At 41.5% G+C, this 18,413-nt stretch overlaps 5 protein-coding genes across 8 annotated transcripts in view; 3 read left to right on the forward strand and 2 right to left on the reverse strand.

Annotated features, from left to right (window-relative positions):
* Positions 1-18,413, forward strand: part of LOC124320546 — a 467,022-nt gene that overhangs the window by 245,653 nt on the left and 202,956 nt on the right. The window lies entirely within an intron of this gene.
* LOC124320557 (elongation factor 1-delta-like) lies at positions 8,596-9,965 on the forward strand. The gene is made up of 6 exons (XM_046783388.1): positions 8,596-8,735; positions 8,804-8,915; positions 8,975-9,055; positions 9,113-9,461; positions 9,528-9,653; positions 9,718-9,965. Exons 2-6 carry the CDS (start codon positions 8,811-8,813, stop codon positions 9,870-9,872), a joined length of 816 nt encoding a protein of 271 aa, XP_046639344.1. The 5' UTR covers positions 8,596-8,735; positions 8,804-8,810; the 3' UTR covers positions 9,873-9,965.
* On the reverse strand, positions 9,955-12,231 carry LOC124320549 (signal transducing adapter molecule 1-like). The gene is made up of 7 exons (XM_046783378.1): positions 12,020-12,231; positions 11,733-11,893; positions 11,421-11,669; positions 11,296-11,359; positions 11,043-11,225; positions 10,676-10,981; positions 9,955-10,591 (listed from the first exon to the last, which is right to left on the reverse strand). The coding sequence occupies exons 1-7, from the start codon at positions 12,060-12,062 to the stop codon at positions 10,149-10,151; spliced, it is 1,449 nt and encodes a 482-aa protein (XP_046639334.1). The 5' UTR covers positions 12,063-12,231; the 3' UTR covers positions 9,955-10,148.
* Positions 12,330-15,508, forward strand: LOC124320553 (ankyrin-3-like). Its single transcript, XM_046783381.1, has 6 exons — positions 12,330-12,469; positions 13,347-13,527; positions 13,659-13,750; positions 13,823-14,000; positions 14,070-14,348; positions 14,696-15,508. Exons 2-6 carry the CDS (start codon positions 13,350-13,352, stop codon positions 15,115-15,117), a joined length of 1,149 nt encoding a protein of 382 aa, XP_046639337.1. The 5' UTR covers positions 12,330-12,469; positions 13,347-13,349; the 3' UTR covers positions 15,118-15,508.
* On the reverse strand, positions 15,182-18,412 carry LOC124320558 (CD151 antigen-like). Of its 3 annotated transcripts, none has more exons than XM_046783391.1 (8): positions 18,288-18,412; positions 16,767-16,918; positions 16,595-16,693; positions 16,385-16,513; positions 16,250-16,324; positions 16,071-16,172; positions 15,807-15,995; positions 15,182-15,726 (listed from the first exon to the last, which is right to left on the reverse strand). In XM_046783391.1, the coding sequence occupies exons 2-8, from the start codon at positions 16,830-16,832 to the stop codon at positions 15,580-15,582; spliced, it is 807 nt and encodes a 268-aa protein (XP_046639347.1). In that variant the 5' UTR covers positions 16,833-16,918; positions 18,288-18,412; the 3' UTR covers positions 15,182-15,579. The 3 variants fall into 3 exon arrangements, with proteins under 3 accessions (XP_046639347.1, XP_046639345.1, XP_046639346.1); XM_046783389.1 differs by lacking the exon at positions 18,288-18,412 and adding an exon at positions 17,853-18,052; XM_046783390.1 differs by lacking the exon at positions 18,288-18,412 and adding an exon at positions 17,600-17,706.

Here is an 18,413-nt window from a genome sequence, read left to right on the forward strand (position 1 = left end):
GGCAATAGAAAAATAGTTCTAATAACAGACCAGAAAATATTTGAAATTATAAACACCTTGCTTTGTCGTCTTGAGAGATGTAGCACACTTCGGAGGGCCCCAAAAGAGATGCCAGTTCATCCATGGCTCGTATAGTTGCTTGAAACAGTCGCTGATCGGGATGACATTTATGAAAGTCGTTCTGAGCCCGAATAAGTCTCACTGGAACCGTGTTAATATGGTATCCTTGGTGGCTACTACTCCTTTTTGGCTGTAATCGAAGGTATAATGATGATCTTTTCATGTGAAATCCGTCTTTATTAAGTTGCTCAGTTAAATCATCCAAGGTTAAGATACTACGATAGATTTCATCTTGTCGTTTTTCATGAGCCGCTGATCCATGCCTAGCAATTCGAACAATTTCGGACAACAAAAAAGGTTGGGTTTCTTCAAGGCGAGGCCTACCTGCACTGCCAGTGTCCTTGATCTTCAGTTTTGATTTTAAATTAGGGTCGGCAACAACAGCTGAATCAAGAGCTTTTCGACGATTATCACGGAACCTTTTTTGATTTTGTTGGTGATCTTGTAAATTTTTAAGCCTTTTTTACATTCTTCAAGCTTTCTTTTCTTAGACTTGAGTATTGCCTGTTCTTCTACAGTTAGCATGTCCATTTTTTCGATTATAAAGACCAACCAAATCCCCATTTAATAGGTCAATTTCATTTTTAGTTGCTTCTTGGGCAGGCGTCTTCGCAGAACTGGTACTTTTTTTAAGAAATGCTCTCCTCTGCTTCAGAGTCCGTCGATACAGGCTCGCGAAACTGATCCGAATCAGGTTGAAATTCTAGTTCTTGTGGGCTTTCGATGGCTGTTTTGGTTTTTAAATGCGATGTCGATGAGTTGGAGAAAAATTGCATTAGTTCACCTCTCTTTTTCGCAGCACTAGCAGTAAGCTTTTTAAGATATTCTTCAGCTTTTGGTTTGATCACCAACGGTATATTTTCTGAACTTAATTTTATTGACTCCCATTCTTTGTAAAGTTCTTTTTGGCAAGTTTCTTTTTTCTTGTCTGGATAAGCTTTACAATCTGCCTGAAATAATTGTTGGTAAATATTAGGCTGAGACTGTTGACCAAGGTCGGGGCGAACAAAAACTGGGATGAAATGAGACATCAAATTTCCTAATTTGCCATTCAATAGGGATTTCCCCATCATGTCTAGACCTGTCTGGAAGCTCCACCCCTATCCTGCCCGGCTACTGCAGCAGGGTTAACATTTTTTTTCCAGATTTTTTTTTTACACTACGTAGTAAATATGGAAACACCCCCCTCCCCCCGAAGCAAACCGTAGTATTTCGTCAGACCCTCCCCCCCCCTAAAACGTACTACGTAATTTATAAACAGCCCCTCGGGCGTCACTTACAATCCTGATAGTTCCTGCTACTTACCCAAAGACTTTAATATTGATCCTCCTTCTCACGACGGATACACTCACGCCCCTCGCTTTTTGCGCCATGTAAAATTAACGCATTGCATTTGTAATTCACAATTAAATCATTGATTTGATTTATGGTGAATAGGAAACGGACGCCCAATACCGAATCAAGAACCAGAGTGCTTCGCTCTTCTGGTTCGTTTACGGGTACCCGAAACAAACCGTCAAATTCTTCCACAGCGACGAGCCCATCGAAATGAGCGGCCGTTACGACTTCTGTTATTCGCGCAACGGCCAGCTGACGCTGTTCGTTAACCGCATGCTAAACAGAGATGCCGGCACGTACGAGGCGGTTGCCACCAATCCGTTTGGTGAGGCCAGGCAGCAGATTAAACTAGATGTAGCTGAACATCCGCGTTTCATCGTCCGAACGAAAGAGAACATCTGCGTCACCCGCGAAACCGGTCAGATTCATTGTCGCATCACTGGCTACCCAGAATGGGAGGTGGGAAGACCTCAAAGTTTTCCACTTCAAAATTTGTACTTTTTACTAAACACGACAAATTTTGAAGTGGAAAACTTTAAAAACTGTTATCGCTTTTCACAGCGAAAAGAATACAAACAATGGCGTGTATTGATGACGATTTTCGGTAATTAAACCTACAATTTTTTAAAAAATATAATTAGCTTTAATTATTATTTATTTTTATAGGAGATCCGTGGAGGAATCAATCTGCCATACACGAAAAAGAAGACGAGGCAAAAGATTTATGCGTCAAACACTATGTCAAGTTCCTGTTAGAGGAAGAGATAATGACTTGGTAATTTTTTTTTTAATTCTTAAATTATATTATATTTAATTTAATTATATTAATTTAATTTATTTATATTACATTCTTAAATTAAATTATATATTTCTTTTCTATTCTACATTCAGGAATTATCTCCCTGGAAGAGATTTTGATGAGTACCAACTTTTCATCAAGCAAAATTTGCACCCGGGGGGTGGGGTATACCCCCACGTTGGTCAAGTGGAATTGGACAAACTCATCACAAAAAACAAGTGGAAAAAAATGAGTTTACGTATCCCAAAGGATACCAGCATGCATGTACACTGCTGGTGTACCTCCCATATGGATTAAGTATGTTCAAATATTTTTTATTTATTTATTTTTACATTTTTGGTATTAATGTCTTATTTTTATTTTACAGAATACAAGATCACCATCATAGATTCGATAAAGGACTACGCCGTCACAGATGCGTATCTGAAAATGTTTGAAACCCTCTATCGTAGCGGAAAAGTTCCTGGATACATTTTCCGCCAAAAGGAACAACTTCCAGTTGCTGCTGAGCAGCTACCTGTTGTTTCCACCACAGCAACAAATGGTAACATTTTCATTTATTTAATTGATATTAGAAATTAAAAAAAAATTTCACTTTTTTTAGGTGTAGACTTTTCAAGTAGCGACGTACGCTACAAGAACCGCCCAATGGAGGGATATGTAGTGACATTCCAGGGCCCTACAGACAAAATTGAAAGTTTCAAGACATCGGCCGAGTCAGAAGAGGCAAGAAAAAAAGAAGAAGAGAAGAAAAAGATGGAAATCAAAGATTTAATGCAGCAGTTTGATCTTTTGGGACTTCAACAGTCCAAAATCAAAAGTCAGATGGCGAGACTTCAAGAAGAGAAGATTAAATCTGAGGCGTTGCAAAAAAATCCTTGAAGATGCTGAGCTGTGGCAAGAGAAAGCAGCGAAATTGAACAACAGACAGCGGCCAACGAGCAGCGACTTATGCACCAAAAAACATTACACGAACATGTCCATTACTACTACCTGGTCACGTGTAATTCGACGCCAGTGTCCTGTCGTTTTGTTTCCTCTTTTGTATTCCGCAAATCCGATCGACTGGGCCGTGGCTGGTCCACCCTTATTAGCAGCCGTCTCATCGACACAGCCACCCAACACAGACGTACCTGGAACCTGTGGAGAGCAGCCCACAAGGTCCACCTCCGGTTTGAAGCAGCTACCTGTCAGCAATTTTCCCGGTCCAACTGCACGAGACACACATCGTTAGCAGCACTTTCGAAGGTCACCACGGTCACCTCCAAGCCACTCTGCACAACATAACGATCTTCTTTTTCTTCCGCAGCGACACTTGACTAAGATCAGTTTCGCTCTACGGGTACTTCCTTATTCTCGCAGTATCGCCATTTGCAAAGTGTCTTCCCCGCAGATATTTTTGTGATCCCCAGATCCATGCCCGACTGGGCTCTAACTTCCACCGTTGCCCAGAGGAACGGTGAAAAAATCATCATCCGTCTACACATTAACAACCGCAGCGACTACGCCTATTTCTACGAAGTACAGGGCAGACCAGACACCAAGAACCCTGATTACATCAAGATCGCGACAAACTGGAAACCCGCTTTCTTCAGACGTATCTACGCCTCCAACACCCACAAAAGCGGACTAGGCTGTTCTCGCCTCTACAACCACATCAAGGATAGGACCTGGGGCTACTTCCAACCTTTCCCAGAGGACGACACCCAGTGGATATCCTACACCTACGTGGAAGCCAGTTACCACTCACTCCTCTGTGACAAAGGGTGGAGGTCACCATCCCCTGGAGGACTGGACGCCACCCTACTGGACAACGACGTCTACGCCCTCCGGCTCCAGAACAACCCCCAAGTCCCGAGACATTGGAACTGGAACCCCAACAACACAACACGGGCGGAAGCACAACAATAACAAAAGGACAGCGCTCCCGCCTCTTCCTCCGCTTCCACCGGATCAGCTAGTAGCAACCCTCCACACAAGGAAATACAACCAACCAAGGCGACCACTCCTCCTTCATCACCCGGCAAAGCGACCACTCCGCCTTCATCACCCATCAAGGCGACCACTCCTCCTGCATCACCTACACGGCCTCCTTCCAGTGACGAAGAGGATTACAACGGTTTCCCATCCAAACATCTTCGTCACCCGCGAACCCGGTCAGATTCATTGTCGCATCACTGGCTACCCAGTATGCGAGGTAGTTTTATCTCGATTTCAAAATTGATCCTTCCGCTCCCGTATTATTTTAATTTATTTTGATTTTCAGGAGTCCCGACTCGTACATTTTGGTAATCGACGACGTCATCAGCAAGGACGAAGGACTCTACTCGCTTGTGGCTCGTAATCCGGCCGGAGCTGTTTCGGCGTCAGCCATGATTCACGTGGAGGACAACGAGGACGAGTTCGAGTTCACCTACCGCACCTATCACAGGGGACGAAACGTCAAGACCAGACAGGTGGACAACAACCGCATCTTTTTCGATTATTACGAGCTGGGCCGTGGTATGCAGGATGTGACATACCATAGTGTGGAGCGATCCACTGTTCGCAGTTTCGCGTCGAAAATCATTACCGGAACTGGACCGGAATTTCGTTCTCGCATGACGGGCGAATTAGAAATCATGAACAGGTTGAGTCACCAGTGACTGGTCCGTCTCATCGACGCCTACGAGACCAAAGATTCGCTGACACTCGTCTCCGAGTTGGCCGGTGGAGGTGATTTGGTGGATGCTGTCACTCGACGGCCGCACGTCACCGAAAATGATATCGCCTACTACATCCGCCAAGTGTTGGAAGGACTTGGTCATATGCACAGCCACGGAATCTCCCATCGGGGATTGACGCCCGGTTACTTTTTCCTGTCACGCCCCGATGACGATAAGCTAAATATTGGATACTTTGGACTGGCCCGTCGCATCTACTCCAAAAAATTGGCGTCCCTCGATTACGGAATACCGGAATTTGTGGCTCCTGAGACTGATAACGGCGAATTAGTCAGTTTCCCGACCAACATCTCGTCCTTCGGTGTCATTACCTCCTTCTTCCTCTCGGGCATTTCGCCTTTCAGGGGAGAAACCAACCGAGGCACTCTCCAAGCCGTCCAAATCAACTTTCATCCGGAAGCCTTTAGCAACATCTCCAGCGAGGCCACTGATTTAGTGAAGAAATTGTTGGTCTTCAAAGCCGATGGCCGTTTCACTCTCAAGGAGGTACGTTGATAACCTGCATTAAAAAAGCCCCCCCCCCCTTAATCGTGGAGCCCCAAGAAATGAAGGTAATCGAGTCGGAAATGCTGAGCCAGTACTACCTGTAGTAAGGGGACGACCCCTGACCCCGTTGCCACCCTCCTCTTGGGGGGAGGAGCGTGGTCCGGCTCATGTTGTGGATCAGCCGACCGTCCCGGCTCGTGTTGCGGATCAGCCGCCTGACCAGGATCGTGTTGTGGATCAGCCTGTCCCAATGCCGCCTTTTTTGGATTCAGATGATTCTTCCAGAGATGGAGATGTCGTCGGTAATTAATTTCGACGGTTTTTTGCTGCTCAAGAAGCCAACTTTATTAATCGACGAGCTCGTATCATGGCGAGATTTCAACAAAACCGCCGACTACTCCTAGATGTCGATTCCGAAGATGAAGATAATTTGGCGGATGGAGAAGCAGCGGATAGAAACCTGGAAGTTCCCATTCAACTATTTCCCGAAGTAAATCACGATGGTCTCTGCCCAGTGTGTTGGCTCCAAGTGCCTAACACAGTTATCACACCTTGCAGACACATTTTCTGCTTGATGTGTGTGGAAACATTGGAGTTGTCTAGGGCAACTAGATGCCTAGTCTGCCGCTCACGTTTCAATGGACATAGACCCGTGCCAGAAAATGATCGGAATGCAACTAATGTCCTATTGCATTTCGGTAATCAACCCTAGTTGAACAATTTCCATATCTGCTTCGACCAACCTGATGATCTAGACTACTGAATTATTTATTGCGTTTGATTGGATTAGTCGTGTAAAATTGCCTACTCTCTCATAAGAGGGGTTTGCTAATAGCCTACTAAACAAATGTTTACCTATAGCCAAACAGTTATATTTTCCCACAGGCAGTGCTTCCACTTCTAAAAAACAGGCGCCTCTAGAAGTTGCAAGATCAGGGGGAAAAACCCTAAAAACAAAATGAAAAATCCCCAGAAAAATCCCTAAACACATTTTTTACTTTTTACCCAAAAATTCTTTAAAATCCCTGTAAATCGAGTAAATCCCCTTAAATTTCTACAAAACCAATTTTCACGCTGAAAATTTTCTATAACGCATGAAATTCTCTGTAATATTCAATTTAAAGACAAGTGTTACCATACAGAAAATTAAACAGAAAGGTTACAGATTAAAGACATTATTTCAGTTCTTTTTCGTGATAAAAAGAAGAGAAATCGGAATGATAAAATACAAAGCTATCACGAGGTCAAAGGTATAAGTCAGTTTTTTTTTAATTCGGCATAAACATTGATTGGTACATTTGCTTCGTTTTTTTTCACAGCAGCAATTATGTCCTTTTTGATCACAGCAGTGCTTGCTGTTGCCATGGCAGATAGCCTTCTCTGTCTAGAGTGCCTAGACTAGACTTTCAATTTACAATTGACTAGATTAAATATGACGCGAAAAATCTTCCTACCTTAACCCGTTCTGTAGTTATCCACCTTCAAAGTACCCTAATTTGCATAGAGCTCTATATTGAGTGTTCCCAAACTTTGGTATCCATTTTAAACCTACCCTTCCCTTGATAGGAAAAATCTGAAAAAAATTCAGCTTAATGCTATCCATAATGGCTACGACCAAAAAAAAATTCGTCGTAATCCGACGAAAATTTCATTTTTGGGAACACCGAGAAAAAACGCCTTTCCCCATAAGGTTCTCTCTCGCGCACTCGCGCGTTCCCAAACTTTAGGTAGGTAGGCTACTGTTGGTATACCTCTAAATATATTTACTTATGACAATTTTTATTTGTGGCAAATAAGATATTTGAATTTTTTTACTTATGAGCAGAAAAATATTTTTTAAACTTATAAACGGAGTTACTTATGGGGATCCGTCATTCTGTCATGATCCCTTTCGTACTATTCGGGTGTATTGGTGTCGTTGTGTAGCAGCAGCGTCTAATAAATTGGATTCTATTTGATTTCCGTCGTGCCGTATATTTATATAGCGGATTTTTTTTTCGTAATCAGTCATGTGTAACACGGGTCAAAGAAAATTAAATAAAAATTATATATTTGTTAAAATATATTTTTATATCCATTTTACATAATGCGTTTGACATGTTATTCCTTATTCGGCCGTTATTCGGTGTGCTATGGTATGTCCAGCAGCAACGCCTAATATAATGACTATATAATCCTATTATTTCTTATTTTTTGAAATCATTCTCAATTTCCATATTCATAATAGTATCGTTGGTTATATTCAAATTCAAAGTCTTATTTCGTAGCGATCCCGATAACAACGGCCGCGACGATAATGTTCAAAGAGTAAAGAGTGGAATCCTTTCTTCAGCGGGGTCCTGATCCGTTGCTGCTCGATTTTGGAGAAACCGCATTGGTTGGCCGTGATAACCTTGCCGCTGGTCCGGTTCAAGCCGGCGCAGCCGAAAACCAGGAGGTGAACAAGTTAAAGTGTTGAAGGAAGCGAACCCAGCCGTACTCGAAGTCGCCGGATGTGCTCCCATTCCAGTAGATATATTTGCCACCCTATATCCAATAAACATTTAATTGTAATTTAATATCATTCATAGTATATACGCTGAATCATCGCATTAACTTTTAAATTATCTTTGTGAAATTTGCAATATAAAAAAAGATATTTTGCTCATTTTTTATAAACCTTCGGTTACATTTTTCAGGACCCAATCGCGGCTAAAACTTTGGACGGAACACGGAACGTATGTTTGATGCGACCAAGGAAGGCCCCATATGCCACATGCAAAAATTAGGTTTCTTGAGTACCGTACGGAAGACAAGGAAGCCCCCGGAAATTATGGACTTCTAGATCAGACACTGGCGATTATGCTGGTACCGGTATCCATGCCGATTAGCTATGCTGTAGCAGAATTATCCAGGATGACTCTAGCTGTAGCCGCTGTAGCTGTAGTCTGTACGTATACATCATGTTTCTGTTTGAGTAATAACAATTTTCGCGGGAAATTTTCGCTTTATATATCTGCACTGTATTGTATATTTTAATCATTTATTTATTTTTTTAAAATATTACTGATTAATTGAAATGTTGAACGCTGTTGTCAATCATTTTTTAAATTAGAAAAGCAGAAAGATACAAATACAACTCTCAATAAAAAATTACAGCTTGGCATCGTTGTTTTCCTGCCTCAACGTGGAGCTCATTCTGCTCACCTCACTGCTCACTGCTCACTGTTCTGCTCAGCTGTCACCCCTCTTGGTTACTGAACGTTCGATCTTGCTCCATTGTATAACAGGTGACTAGAATTCAAAGAAGAAAATGTTATGTATATTCATTTATATGCCTTACTTTCGTATATTTTAGATTAAAAATGGTGAACAGCGCTGTAAATGAAGCATTGTCTCGCGAAACAGTCTGGTATGAGAAGTTTCGTTATGAAGATGCGGAACGTCAGTTCCAAGAAATCTTAGCAAAGGTATGTTAATTTTACCTTTTAGATGAATATTTCTAAAATGTTTGAATCATCAAATTCAGGGTTCAACAGGACCAGCATCCTGTTCAGTTGTTGCTGAAATAATGAAAGCCAGGGATCAGATTAAAAGCTCACTTGCTGCTGTAAGTTCAACTATTTTTAACATGGTAATAGAAAATTGAAATTGATTTCATGTACAGGTTGAGGATTTACCTTCCTCTGGTTCTGCCATTCCATCTAATGTGACCAGTCGACTCCAACAACTGGAGCAGGAAAATAAAGATTTGAAAAAAGTTACCGATGATCTCCGTTCATTGGTGCTGAGTTTGGAGTCCAGGGTCAAGAGTTTGGAAAGCTCGAAACCTGGAGCAGCAGTTCAAGCACCAAAACCTAGTGCTCCTCAACCAGCACCTCCAGCTAAAGCAGCAGCAAAACCTGATGATGATGACGATGATGATGTTGATCTGTTTGGATCTGATGAAGAAGACGAGGATGCTGAAAGAATCAAACAGGAACGTGTTGCAGCATATGCTGCTAAAAAATCTACAAGTAATAGAATTGTTCATTTCTTAATAATTGTATCATATTACATTTATTTTTCATATTCTCTAACAGAACCTGCTCTGATTGCCAAATCCAACATCATTTTGGATGTTAAACCGTGGGATGACGAAACCGATATGGCTGAAATGGAGCGTCGTGTGCGTGAAATTACGTCCGATGGCCTCCTTTGGGGCACTTGTAAGTCAAATCAGTCAGTTTCGACACTATCCTCTGCAATGTTTAACTTTTATTTAATTTGCAGCCAAGTTGGTTCCACTGGCATATGGAATCAAGAAACTCCAGATTTCCACAGTCGTCGAAGATGATAAAGTGTCTGTTGACTGGCTGACTGAAACTATCCAAGAAATTGAAGATTTAGTCCAGTCTGTTGATATTGCTGCCTTTAACAAGATTTAAATTGTTTCAAGCAACATCACTGAGAAATCTGCAATTACTATTGCGTAACTTGTGGAAATAAAAAATAACAGCTTTAAGGGCATCAAACGGAAAGTTCTGCGAAATTTATTGTTTTAACCAACGTAGAGTAACTAAATGAGGTTGTAGGTAAAGGATGATGAAATTGTAAGACATTTAACAACCGAAACGTTGGAAGAATTGAACTCTAAGGAGAAAGGGGGGTTACAACAAGGAGAATGAAATTGTAACTGTACAATTGCGCAGCTAGAATACAAATTAGAAATTCTGAGGATGGCCAGAATATGGGTTAACAAAAGGTTGTTGGCCCATATTAACCACTCCATAAGGCATTGGATTGGGGACTTGATTAGGAGGAAATGTAGCAGAATGGCTAACAGGTGGAGCAAATGGAGCTAAAGAAGGACTCTGTGGAGGTGCCTGAGGTTGAGGAAAAGGGTACTTCATGTTCCCGGATACATTCATGCCTCCGACTGGCCCGATGGGTGCAACGTTTGCGCCAGGATATTGGTAGCCAGGGACAGACATTCCCATGTTCATATTTGGATGGGTTTGGGGAGGCGCCGGCATTTCTCGCATAAGACTTCGATACATGTCCAGTGATTCAATCAAATGACTACCCAACTTGGTTAAGTGGGCGTGACGACGATCAAGTTTCTCCAGTTCAGCATCAATTAATGGGCCCATAGCGCCACATTGATCTATGAAAACCAAATATTTAGATAAACATTTTCATAACGACATCAGAACTTTGGTTTATATTGAAACTATAGAAATAATTATACCTTCTAGCATTTTCAACTCTTCCGGATCGTTGCGTTCCCCTGTAGGATCTGCTTCGTGAAGAGCATGAAGCATTCGATCAATTTTAGCTTCATCGATTTCGACTTCTGCTTCACTGCTGGCCGTCTCTTCGAGAGTGGCCACTACAACTTGCTCGTTGAACTGGACTCGCTTAGACGTGTCTCTTGTCACCATCACTTCTGGTTCAGCTTCCAAATCAGTCGACACGAAATTAGCCGGAAAAAGACCTTCTCCTCTTTGATTGGACCCCTTCCACCAATTAGGGTCTGAATCATCGATTACGTGAACTAAAAAGATTATGTTTAATTAGTCAGCAATACGGTTAAGTAAAAATATATTCAAAATTACTGATCTCCCCAGCTTTGAATGTCAACTCGTTATCTTCAGCAGCCTCAAAATCGTATAATGCACGCACTTTACGTCGCTCCCGCTCTTTCACAGGTGAAATTGGGGCTGATGTCGTCATAGATGGATACAAGGACAAAGAAACTTTTGTGGTCACTTCTGCCTCTTTCAGTGACAGTGCAATTGCTACATAAAATATAGAATAGGATCAAATTATTGTTCTAGGTTCAAATTATTGTGAATTAAATAGGAATACCTTTTGCAATATCCTCCTCTTCTCTGGCTGCCACATCTTTATTGTTTACAACTGTTTTCTTAACCTGATAATTAAATCAAATTATTAATATCTTTTATAACTCACTAACCATGTAGTGCACTCACTGGTTCAGTTGTCTCTGTAAAATCAACACCTTCCTGCCTCAAACGATTATATAAAGCAGGTATAAGACTGAGTTGAGAATCGGTTTTGAAATCACCCTCTGCCCACTTCTTTAAACACTGTTTTAATTGGGAAGCTACTTGGGGGTGTAATTTATTTTTGATAAGCTTGTACAACTCTTGTTCGGAATCTCTTGACGCTATCTCTAAATGGAATGGTTTATGGCAGTTGCTCACACAGGCATCCAAAAGCTAAAAATTATTGAAAAATTGATTACTACATATTCAGAAATATATTTTTAAAAAATGCTTTACTTTGACAGCCTGCTTGGCAACATGTGGATTTTGATGATACAATCGTTTGATAATGGCTCTCAAACAATCTTTAGGTCCAGTAGTTATCGCTTTTACTTTGTCACAGACATCAAGAATTGTTTCCCAATTCTCACTCATATTCTTTTCATCGGTTGCCTTTTCTATAAGGGGTAAAGAATCGTGAGTAAAATTTCGATGAGGATGAAGCAATGCAAGAATACCAAATGAGGTATTCATTCAATTGCTTGTCCTATTTCTCAAATAACGTAAGTAAACGATGGCCTTACCGACATCCAGATCAAATGGCGAACTACCAGAAAAGATACCCATGGTAAAAATGACACTGAATTACTCGTACTGTGGGATAAACAATGAATAAGTAAAATAGGAAAACACGGAAATCGACTGATGAGTAATAAAGCAGATAATAAACTAGCAGCGCAAATCAAGTTAAGACGGATCTGTCATCCGGAGTGTCTTGGCGTTGCAAAGTTCCACCGCCAGGTGGCTCTTTCCTCGATTGTTTTGTTAGAAGAAAAAGTGAGAATTTACAAATTTTGAATGCAGATGGCTTTGTAAAATTTTGACCCCACGGTCGGCTCTCCTTAGTCGACATAAAAAGTCCAAAAGTCAGTTCGTCGTGCTTATTTACTAAGAAGCAGTCCTCTTGCTTTATTATAAGCCTTACACACTTGTACGTTCGCGGTGTTGATTTATCGGAACGTCTATTATCTTGGGTGAGTACACAAATTATGTCCTCTTGGCCCTTATGTCGGCTGCGCGATAATCATATGATTCCGTGGCGATAACAGTCGTTAATTGAGTGTATTTATTTCATTGATGGGTCCGTGGTCATTGACCTAACGATCTCTCGTGTTGAAGATGTGTGCCCCTGTGACCCCTCGACTCAAATGAGCAATTTTACCAACACCAAACCAGAGAAAGAATTCCGACAAGTTTAGCGCAGTTTTGGTCTGTAGTATATGTTAATTTAAAAAAGACGAAAAATTACATTTGAACGAAACCAGAAGAGTGGTCGAGAACCCGCTGTGCTTCACCGCGAGCGCATGTCGTCCTTGAGATTGAAAACTTGAAGTCTCCTCCTCCCCTGCTGAAGAAGAAAACAACACAAGAACAGCAGGACGGATAATACATATACTCTCTCAAGGTCGAACTCATTTTCGCCCTCGGGCAACCGATCGTAGTTGGATTTCTTTTTGCGCGGGTTCAAATTCGTGAGCGCGCGTCAGTTTGAAAATACGTTCAAAACCATTTTTGGCAATTTTCTTGGTAAAGATTAGAATATCCAGGACAAATACGGTAAATCAGGGTTTAGCGACAAATGAATTGGCACAGGTCAATATTTTTCATCAGAAGCCACCTGGAAATTACCGTATTTTTAAAAAAGGTCATCGACCCTTGTTGCCCTTAAGAGGGGAAACCTGCAAATTGTGATGGATGCAATCATGGCGATGACCTCGCCAAGTTCCCCCCTTGAAACAAAGAAGCGAAAAATTCCAGTTTTTCATCATCATCTTACGGAATTTCCATGTTTCAGTATTTTACCATTCAGATGATTCTATAATTTTCGTGTGTACATTTGCATCGACAGAAAAAATGGGAGTGGCCTGGTGGAATTTGCAATCGCAACTGTTGGTGGCCATCCAGAAGGATGACGTCATGAGAGCCAAGGAACTCTTGGCAGATGGCGTTGACTGCGACGCACGATTCAATTTCGGCAGTCATCGGCGACCTGCACTTTGTCTTTGTGTCGAACGTGACAGTTTAGATCTCGGTATGTATTATTCTTATCCCTAATTTATGCAGAGAGAATCAAGGGATTTTCCATCTAAACCGGTTAGCATTAGCACACGGAAAAACCTAACGGATCTTTTGTTTACTTTTGTCGCTTGTATTATGAACCAGTTCGTTTGTTGCTCGACTGGGGATGTTCGGTGAACCAATCAGATACCCGAGGTCAGACAGCTCTTCATCTGGCTGCCAGCAGAGGACAATTGGTAAAATTCAAATAACAATTTTATAGACCAAACATATAATACAATCAAATTAAATATTCTTTCTCTTTAAAGGGACTCCTCCAACACCTTTTGCGTAGCAAAGCCAGCGTTCGTGCACTCGATGAACAGAAACGAACGCCATTGCATTGGGCGGCTCAACATTCTTCTCCCGAAATGGCTCTGCTCCTCCTACAGCATCAAGCGGCAGTCGATCCGCTCGACCAAGACGGAAGGACTCCATTACTCTTGGGTTTGACAGCACATTTCTAAAAAAGGATAAAAACAAAACAAGATTTATTCTCATTTTATCTATTATTAGCGTGCCAAAATCCTTCAAGCTCGGCGACAGCGCAACAACTGCTGCGATACGGGGCCAATGCGAGAGCAGTGGATTCGCTGGGAAACACGGCTTTGCATTTAACAGCTGATCCGCCATTGATGAAGGCTCTCATCGCATCCGGAGCGGCCGTCAACGCCTCCAACCAAGCCGGTCTGACACCTCTGCATCTAGCCGTTCGCCACACGTCGACGTCACGAGTGGAAATCGTCTCGTTACTCGCCCAAGCTGGATGTCAGCTGGATCAACCGACGCCCTTGGGTATATTTATCAACAGCTCAATATTTATCTTGAGATAACCGAGAAAAAAGCGAAATCAGTTGAAATTTTGTTAAAAAGAAATTGAAGGTCAAATATTGTGGTCGGAAATCCACCGCAATCGTTTTCCCCGCAAGGAAATTAGTCACGACAGAAGATAAGTTTATCACTGTCAAATTCCATTAAATTTGTCTGATAACGATATATCGAGGTCATTATTTCTGCGAATCAAAATCGAGATTTGAAAAGAAAATCAGGCCAGACGTTTTTGAAGAAGAAATTTGAAACCTAATTATTTCTTGTTTAACCGGAAACCTTAAATTCTGATAAATATACATATTCCTATTTAGGTCAAACTGCTTTGCACACGGTTGTCCAGGAGAGAGATGAATCCAGCGCCATTTTACTATTGCGTTTCCAAGCTCGACCGGATACGGTGGATCGGCTCGGATTACCTCCGCTGTTTCACGCCGCCCGTGACGGCAATCTCCGTCTGGTTCAAGCTCTGCTGGCCGCCGGAGCTTACCAGACGCTTCGAGACCCCCAGTCGTGGATCCGCCAGCCTCACTTGTTGGCCGAAGTCCGCGACGCCCAGATCCTTCAGTTATTGTTGGCCACGGCCAACGCTTGTCCCCGTCTGACCTGGCTGGCCCGCTCAGCATTCCGTGATTACGCCAAAGAGAAAAGTGGCGTAGTCGCTTCCAAACTACTTTTCCCGCCGTCTCTGGTCCAGTTTATTAACTTTTCCGACGTCTTTGAAAACTGGATTTGAAAAAGAAGCTCATCGCATAATTTAAACAAACAAAAAAATTAATAATTAAAACTAGGGAAACTTTAATCTCGAAATGTTCGATAAATTCGTCTTTTCTTTTTATTTCTGAAATGATTCTTTCGAGAGTAAAAAAAAAATATTATTAACGTGATCATGATATAAGGCATTATTATTATTATACAATGTGTGCGACTCTTTGAGATGGAATAGGCACTTGTTCGTCGAATCATCATGTCTCGCAATAAACAACAGCAGAGAAATATAAAGTGAAAGCTAAATGAACAACATACTTTTTTTTTTCATAGTGATTTCAGATCTTAGTTGGTCCCGATTAATCCTAGACACTGAATTACATAGTTTCAAAATGTGATGGCTTACGTTCTTAATAAAACAAAAACAAGGCGGGAATCTTATGAGAATAACTGCGTCATGAAGGAGAGATATTTAAGCTTAGGTACTTTTTTACTTGATGAAATCATTATCAATAGCCTGACATAAACAAAAGGCGAAGACGATGCCCAGAATTTGAGTCACACCCAGTCCGACACCAACGCCGATAACAATTTCCATATGAGAATGGAAGTACTCGATTATACGGGAGTAACATCCCTATAATAACAAAGAAAAATACAAAAATGGTCAGTAATAAATATGAAACAATGGAATAATTATTATTTATGATCTTATACCTTCATACGATATGAATTATCATCAGTGGGGCTGGTCATACATCGTTGATCTTCCGGCTGAAAATCAATCAACTTTCCACGGAGTTTACAGCAGGAAACGGGCAACAAATGTCCAGACGTTCTGTTTTTCATCCACGGAGTGCCTGCAAAGTCGGTGAAATTGTTGACTCCGCAACACGACAGTTGACCCTAACCCAAACCACAAAAAAAGAAATTAAAAACGAAATTCGTGAATGAAACGCCCCGCGGATAGATTTGTCGTACTTGCATCAAGTTCCATGAAGTCGTCAAGGCATCTGCTTCCTGTTGGGTGTTGTAATGGTCTTTCAGTGCCGTCATCATGTAGGTTTTGATTTCCTTTTCAGCCTATCCCCCCATAGTGAATTGATTCAATAAGATGAAAATAATTAAAACAGAAAATGGGAGAGCCAGTGATATGTTACCTCCTGTTGGTAAGTCGCAGCCAGACTTCCTGCGGTAATCTCCAAGGCCACAATGACAAAGACGAAGGCGCCGTACTAAATGACAGAAATAGAAGGATAAATATAAAGATTACAATTCATCAATCAGATTCTTACTAGTCCGAGAAGAACCCGAGATTCTTTGACAGCGCCGCAGTAGCCCAGGAAACTGACGATGAAGATAAAAGCTCCAGCAGCAATCAGCAAATAGGCACTTTGGGTGATAACTGCTGGTTGTACCAAATTCTGTGCGACACAAAAAATAAAAAAAAATACACAGATGCGCATCTGTCCGTGACGTAATAAAAAGAATGTGTATTTTGGTACCTGCACATTTTCAGCTTGAGTAAATTTGATCAGAGTGAGAAACGAACTCTGGTCGGCGGCTAACCAAATTCCAATACCTAAAACGGCCGCTCCTCCCCACTGCAACAAGAAAAAAAAAACCCAAACTTGTTTAAATCTCGCACTCGAGTCACGTTTCCAAACTAATACTCACGAAAAGGGCAAAGTTGAACAGACACAGAACGTATTTCACCACGGTGGCTCCGCAATCGAGCGGCATTGTATAACTTTTAAATGGAGATTTTTCTTTATGTACTATCCGGATATCACCGCTTCTTGGACGGACGAAATGGGAGAAGCTTAGAGCTGTAATCAATAATGGACAAGACGGTTAATACAAGTTGGAAGGCAGCCACCAGTTGTCTGAATTAAGACAAACTGACGTCACCGACTCTTAATGGCTGCGCAACAGGACGACGCGTTAGTCAACCTATTGCGACACACACACTAGATGACAGCCGGGGAAATTTAGAGGTGAAACCCCCCATGTGCAAGGATATATTTAAGAAAATGAATCTACAGCAGGATTTCCGAAGTTTGACCATCGAATAGTCGTGTCTAATGATATTTAAAAAAAACATGTCAAGGAGATTTGGAATTTTCAATTCAACAATTTCAAAACATTCCAATTTCCTTCGATGCAATTCTAGGTTGTTGTTGAAAAGGCATACAATGACTCTCAAGTCACGCCATCATCAATCAATCTACGGTACCTGCATAACTTTCTAAACCCCCTTTTTTATTAATAAATCCAAGAAAAACTGGCCAATAGAAGTACTATCGTTATTATTATTTTTCGTTCAATAAAAGTAACAACGGGAAAATGGGAAATGATAGATATCCTTTGTTCGTAGGGAATTTGGTATTAAGGGAGGATGGCGTGTGAATCTCGATACCACATTGTAAATCCTTTTACGATTACCCGACCAGAGAGCTAGGGTCGGGTCAGATGTACGTGGAAATATATATAAATGTGAAGCCACTAACTCAAATAAAATAAAAGATTCGGGGCGGTAACACAACACGTATGTTACGTACACAGCACACACACACACCACCTTCAATTCAAAAGGACGAAAAAACACAAACAATTGGGGGGGGGGGGGGGGGGTCCTTCAGCACGCTTGGCTGCTGCTTTGCTACACTGATGAAACTAACAACTAACTTTCGCAGCCCCCATGACCAACTGGCCGATTTCTCAACCTTAAACGAACGACTAGGAAATGGTTATTTTACTTACACACAGCGCCACGTGAAAACAATGAATGCAACAGTTGATTTCTATCTCTGAATTATTGTGACGGAAATATCGATGCACTATCAAGACGACACAAACACAAACGCGAGACTCTTTGTGACTCGGTTGACGATGTATACTGAGAGAGCTGCTTGAGGATGAGAAAATGTTTGTGTGTGCAACACCTCAAATGTGAATCGGTTGCTTTGAAAAAGAAAATTCATGGCTCCGGGCTACGAGAGAAAGAAAACGCCCCCTTTCTATCGCGACATCTAGTGTCGCCATGAGTTTATAGGAATTTCGAATCTACCAAAAGACATCACTTTCCAAGTCAAAACGGATATTTTGGTAATGCTCCATCATAAGATAATAATTGTATATTATATTATTATTACGGAACAGTTTAAGTGAATTTCTATTCTAATTTAACTCATATACCTGAATAACTTGTTGCTCTATCCGGTTATTTATCCTTGGATCCGATTGCTACCAAGACTGATCAACCTCGACAATGTCGTCATTTACATATCATCGCTCTTCTCTAAGTGCTTTTATTCGCGAAAA

Source organism: Daphnia pulicaria, chromosome 1 (assembly GCF_021234035.1).
Source record: "Daphnia pulicaria isolate SC F1-1A chromosome 1, SC_F0-13Bv2, whole genome shotgun sequence".
NCBI classification, from domain to species: Eukaryota; Metazoa; Arthropoda; class Branchiopoda; order Diplostraca; family Daphniidae; genus Daphnia; species Daphnia pulicaria.

Excerpts from the sequence above, each read along its gene's own strand:
- LOC124320553 (XM_046783381.1), top strand. The coding sequence starts at position 13,350 with ATGGGAGTGGCCTGGTGGAATTTGCAATCGCAACTGTTGGTGGCCATC. Across the intron at positions 13,751-13,822 it reads CTGCCAGCAGAGGACAATTG|GGACTCCTCCAACACCTTTT; the intron begins GTAAAATTCAAA and ends TTCTCTTTAAAG. Across the intron at positions 14,349-14,695 it reads GGATCAACCGACGCCCTTGG|GTCAAACTGCTTTGCACACG; the intron begins GTATATTTATCA and ends ATTCCTATTTAG.
- LOC124320558 (XM_046783391.1), bottom strand. The coding sequence starts at position 16,832 with ATGCCGCTCGATTGCGGAGCCACCGTGGTGAAATACGTTCTGTGTCTG. Across the intron at positions 16,694-16,766 it reads TGTTCAACTTTGCCCTTTTC|TGGGGAGGAGCGGCCGTTTT; the intron begins GTGAGTATTAGT and ends TTCTTGTTGCAG. Across the intron at positions 15,727-15,806 it reads ATAATTCATATCGTATGAAG|GGATGTTACTCCCGTATAAT; the intron begins GTATAAGATCAT and ends TTGTTATTATAG.
- LOC124320557 (XM_046783388.1), top strand. The coding sequence starts at position 8,811 with ATGGTGAACAGCGCTGTAAATGAAGCATTGTCTCGCGAAACAGTCTGG. Across the intron at positions 8,916-8,974 it reads TCCAAGAAATCTTAGCAAAG|GGTTCAACAGGACCAGCATC; the intron begins GTATGTTAATTT and ends CATCAAATTCAG. Across the intron at positions 9,654-9,717 it reads TGGCCTCCTTTGGGGCACTT|CCAAGTTGGTTCCACTGGCA; the intron begins GTAAGTCAAATC and ends TTTAATTTGCAG.
- LOC124320549 (XM_046783378.1), bottom strand. The coding sequence starts at position 12,062 with ATGGGTATCTTTTCTGGTAGTTCGCCATTTGATCTGGATGTCG. Across the intron at positions 11,670-11,732 it reads TTGCCAAGCAGGCTGTCAAA|CTTTTGGATGCCTGTGTGAG; the intron begins GTAAAGCATTTT and ends AATAATTTTTAG. Across the intron at positions 10,982-11,042 it reads ATTCAAAGCTGGGGAGATCA|TTCACGTAATCGATGATTCA; the intron begins GTAATTTTGAAT and ends TAATCTTTTTAG.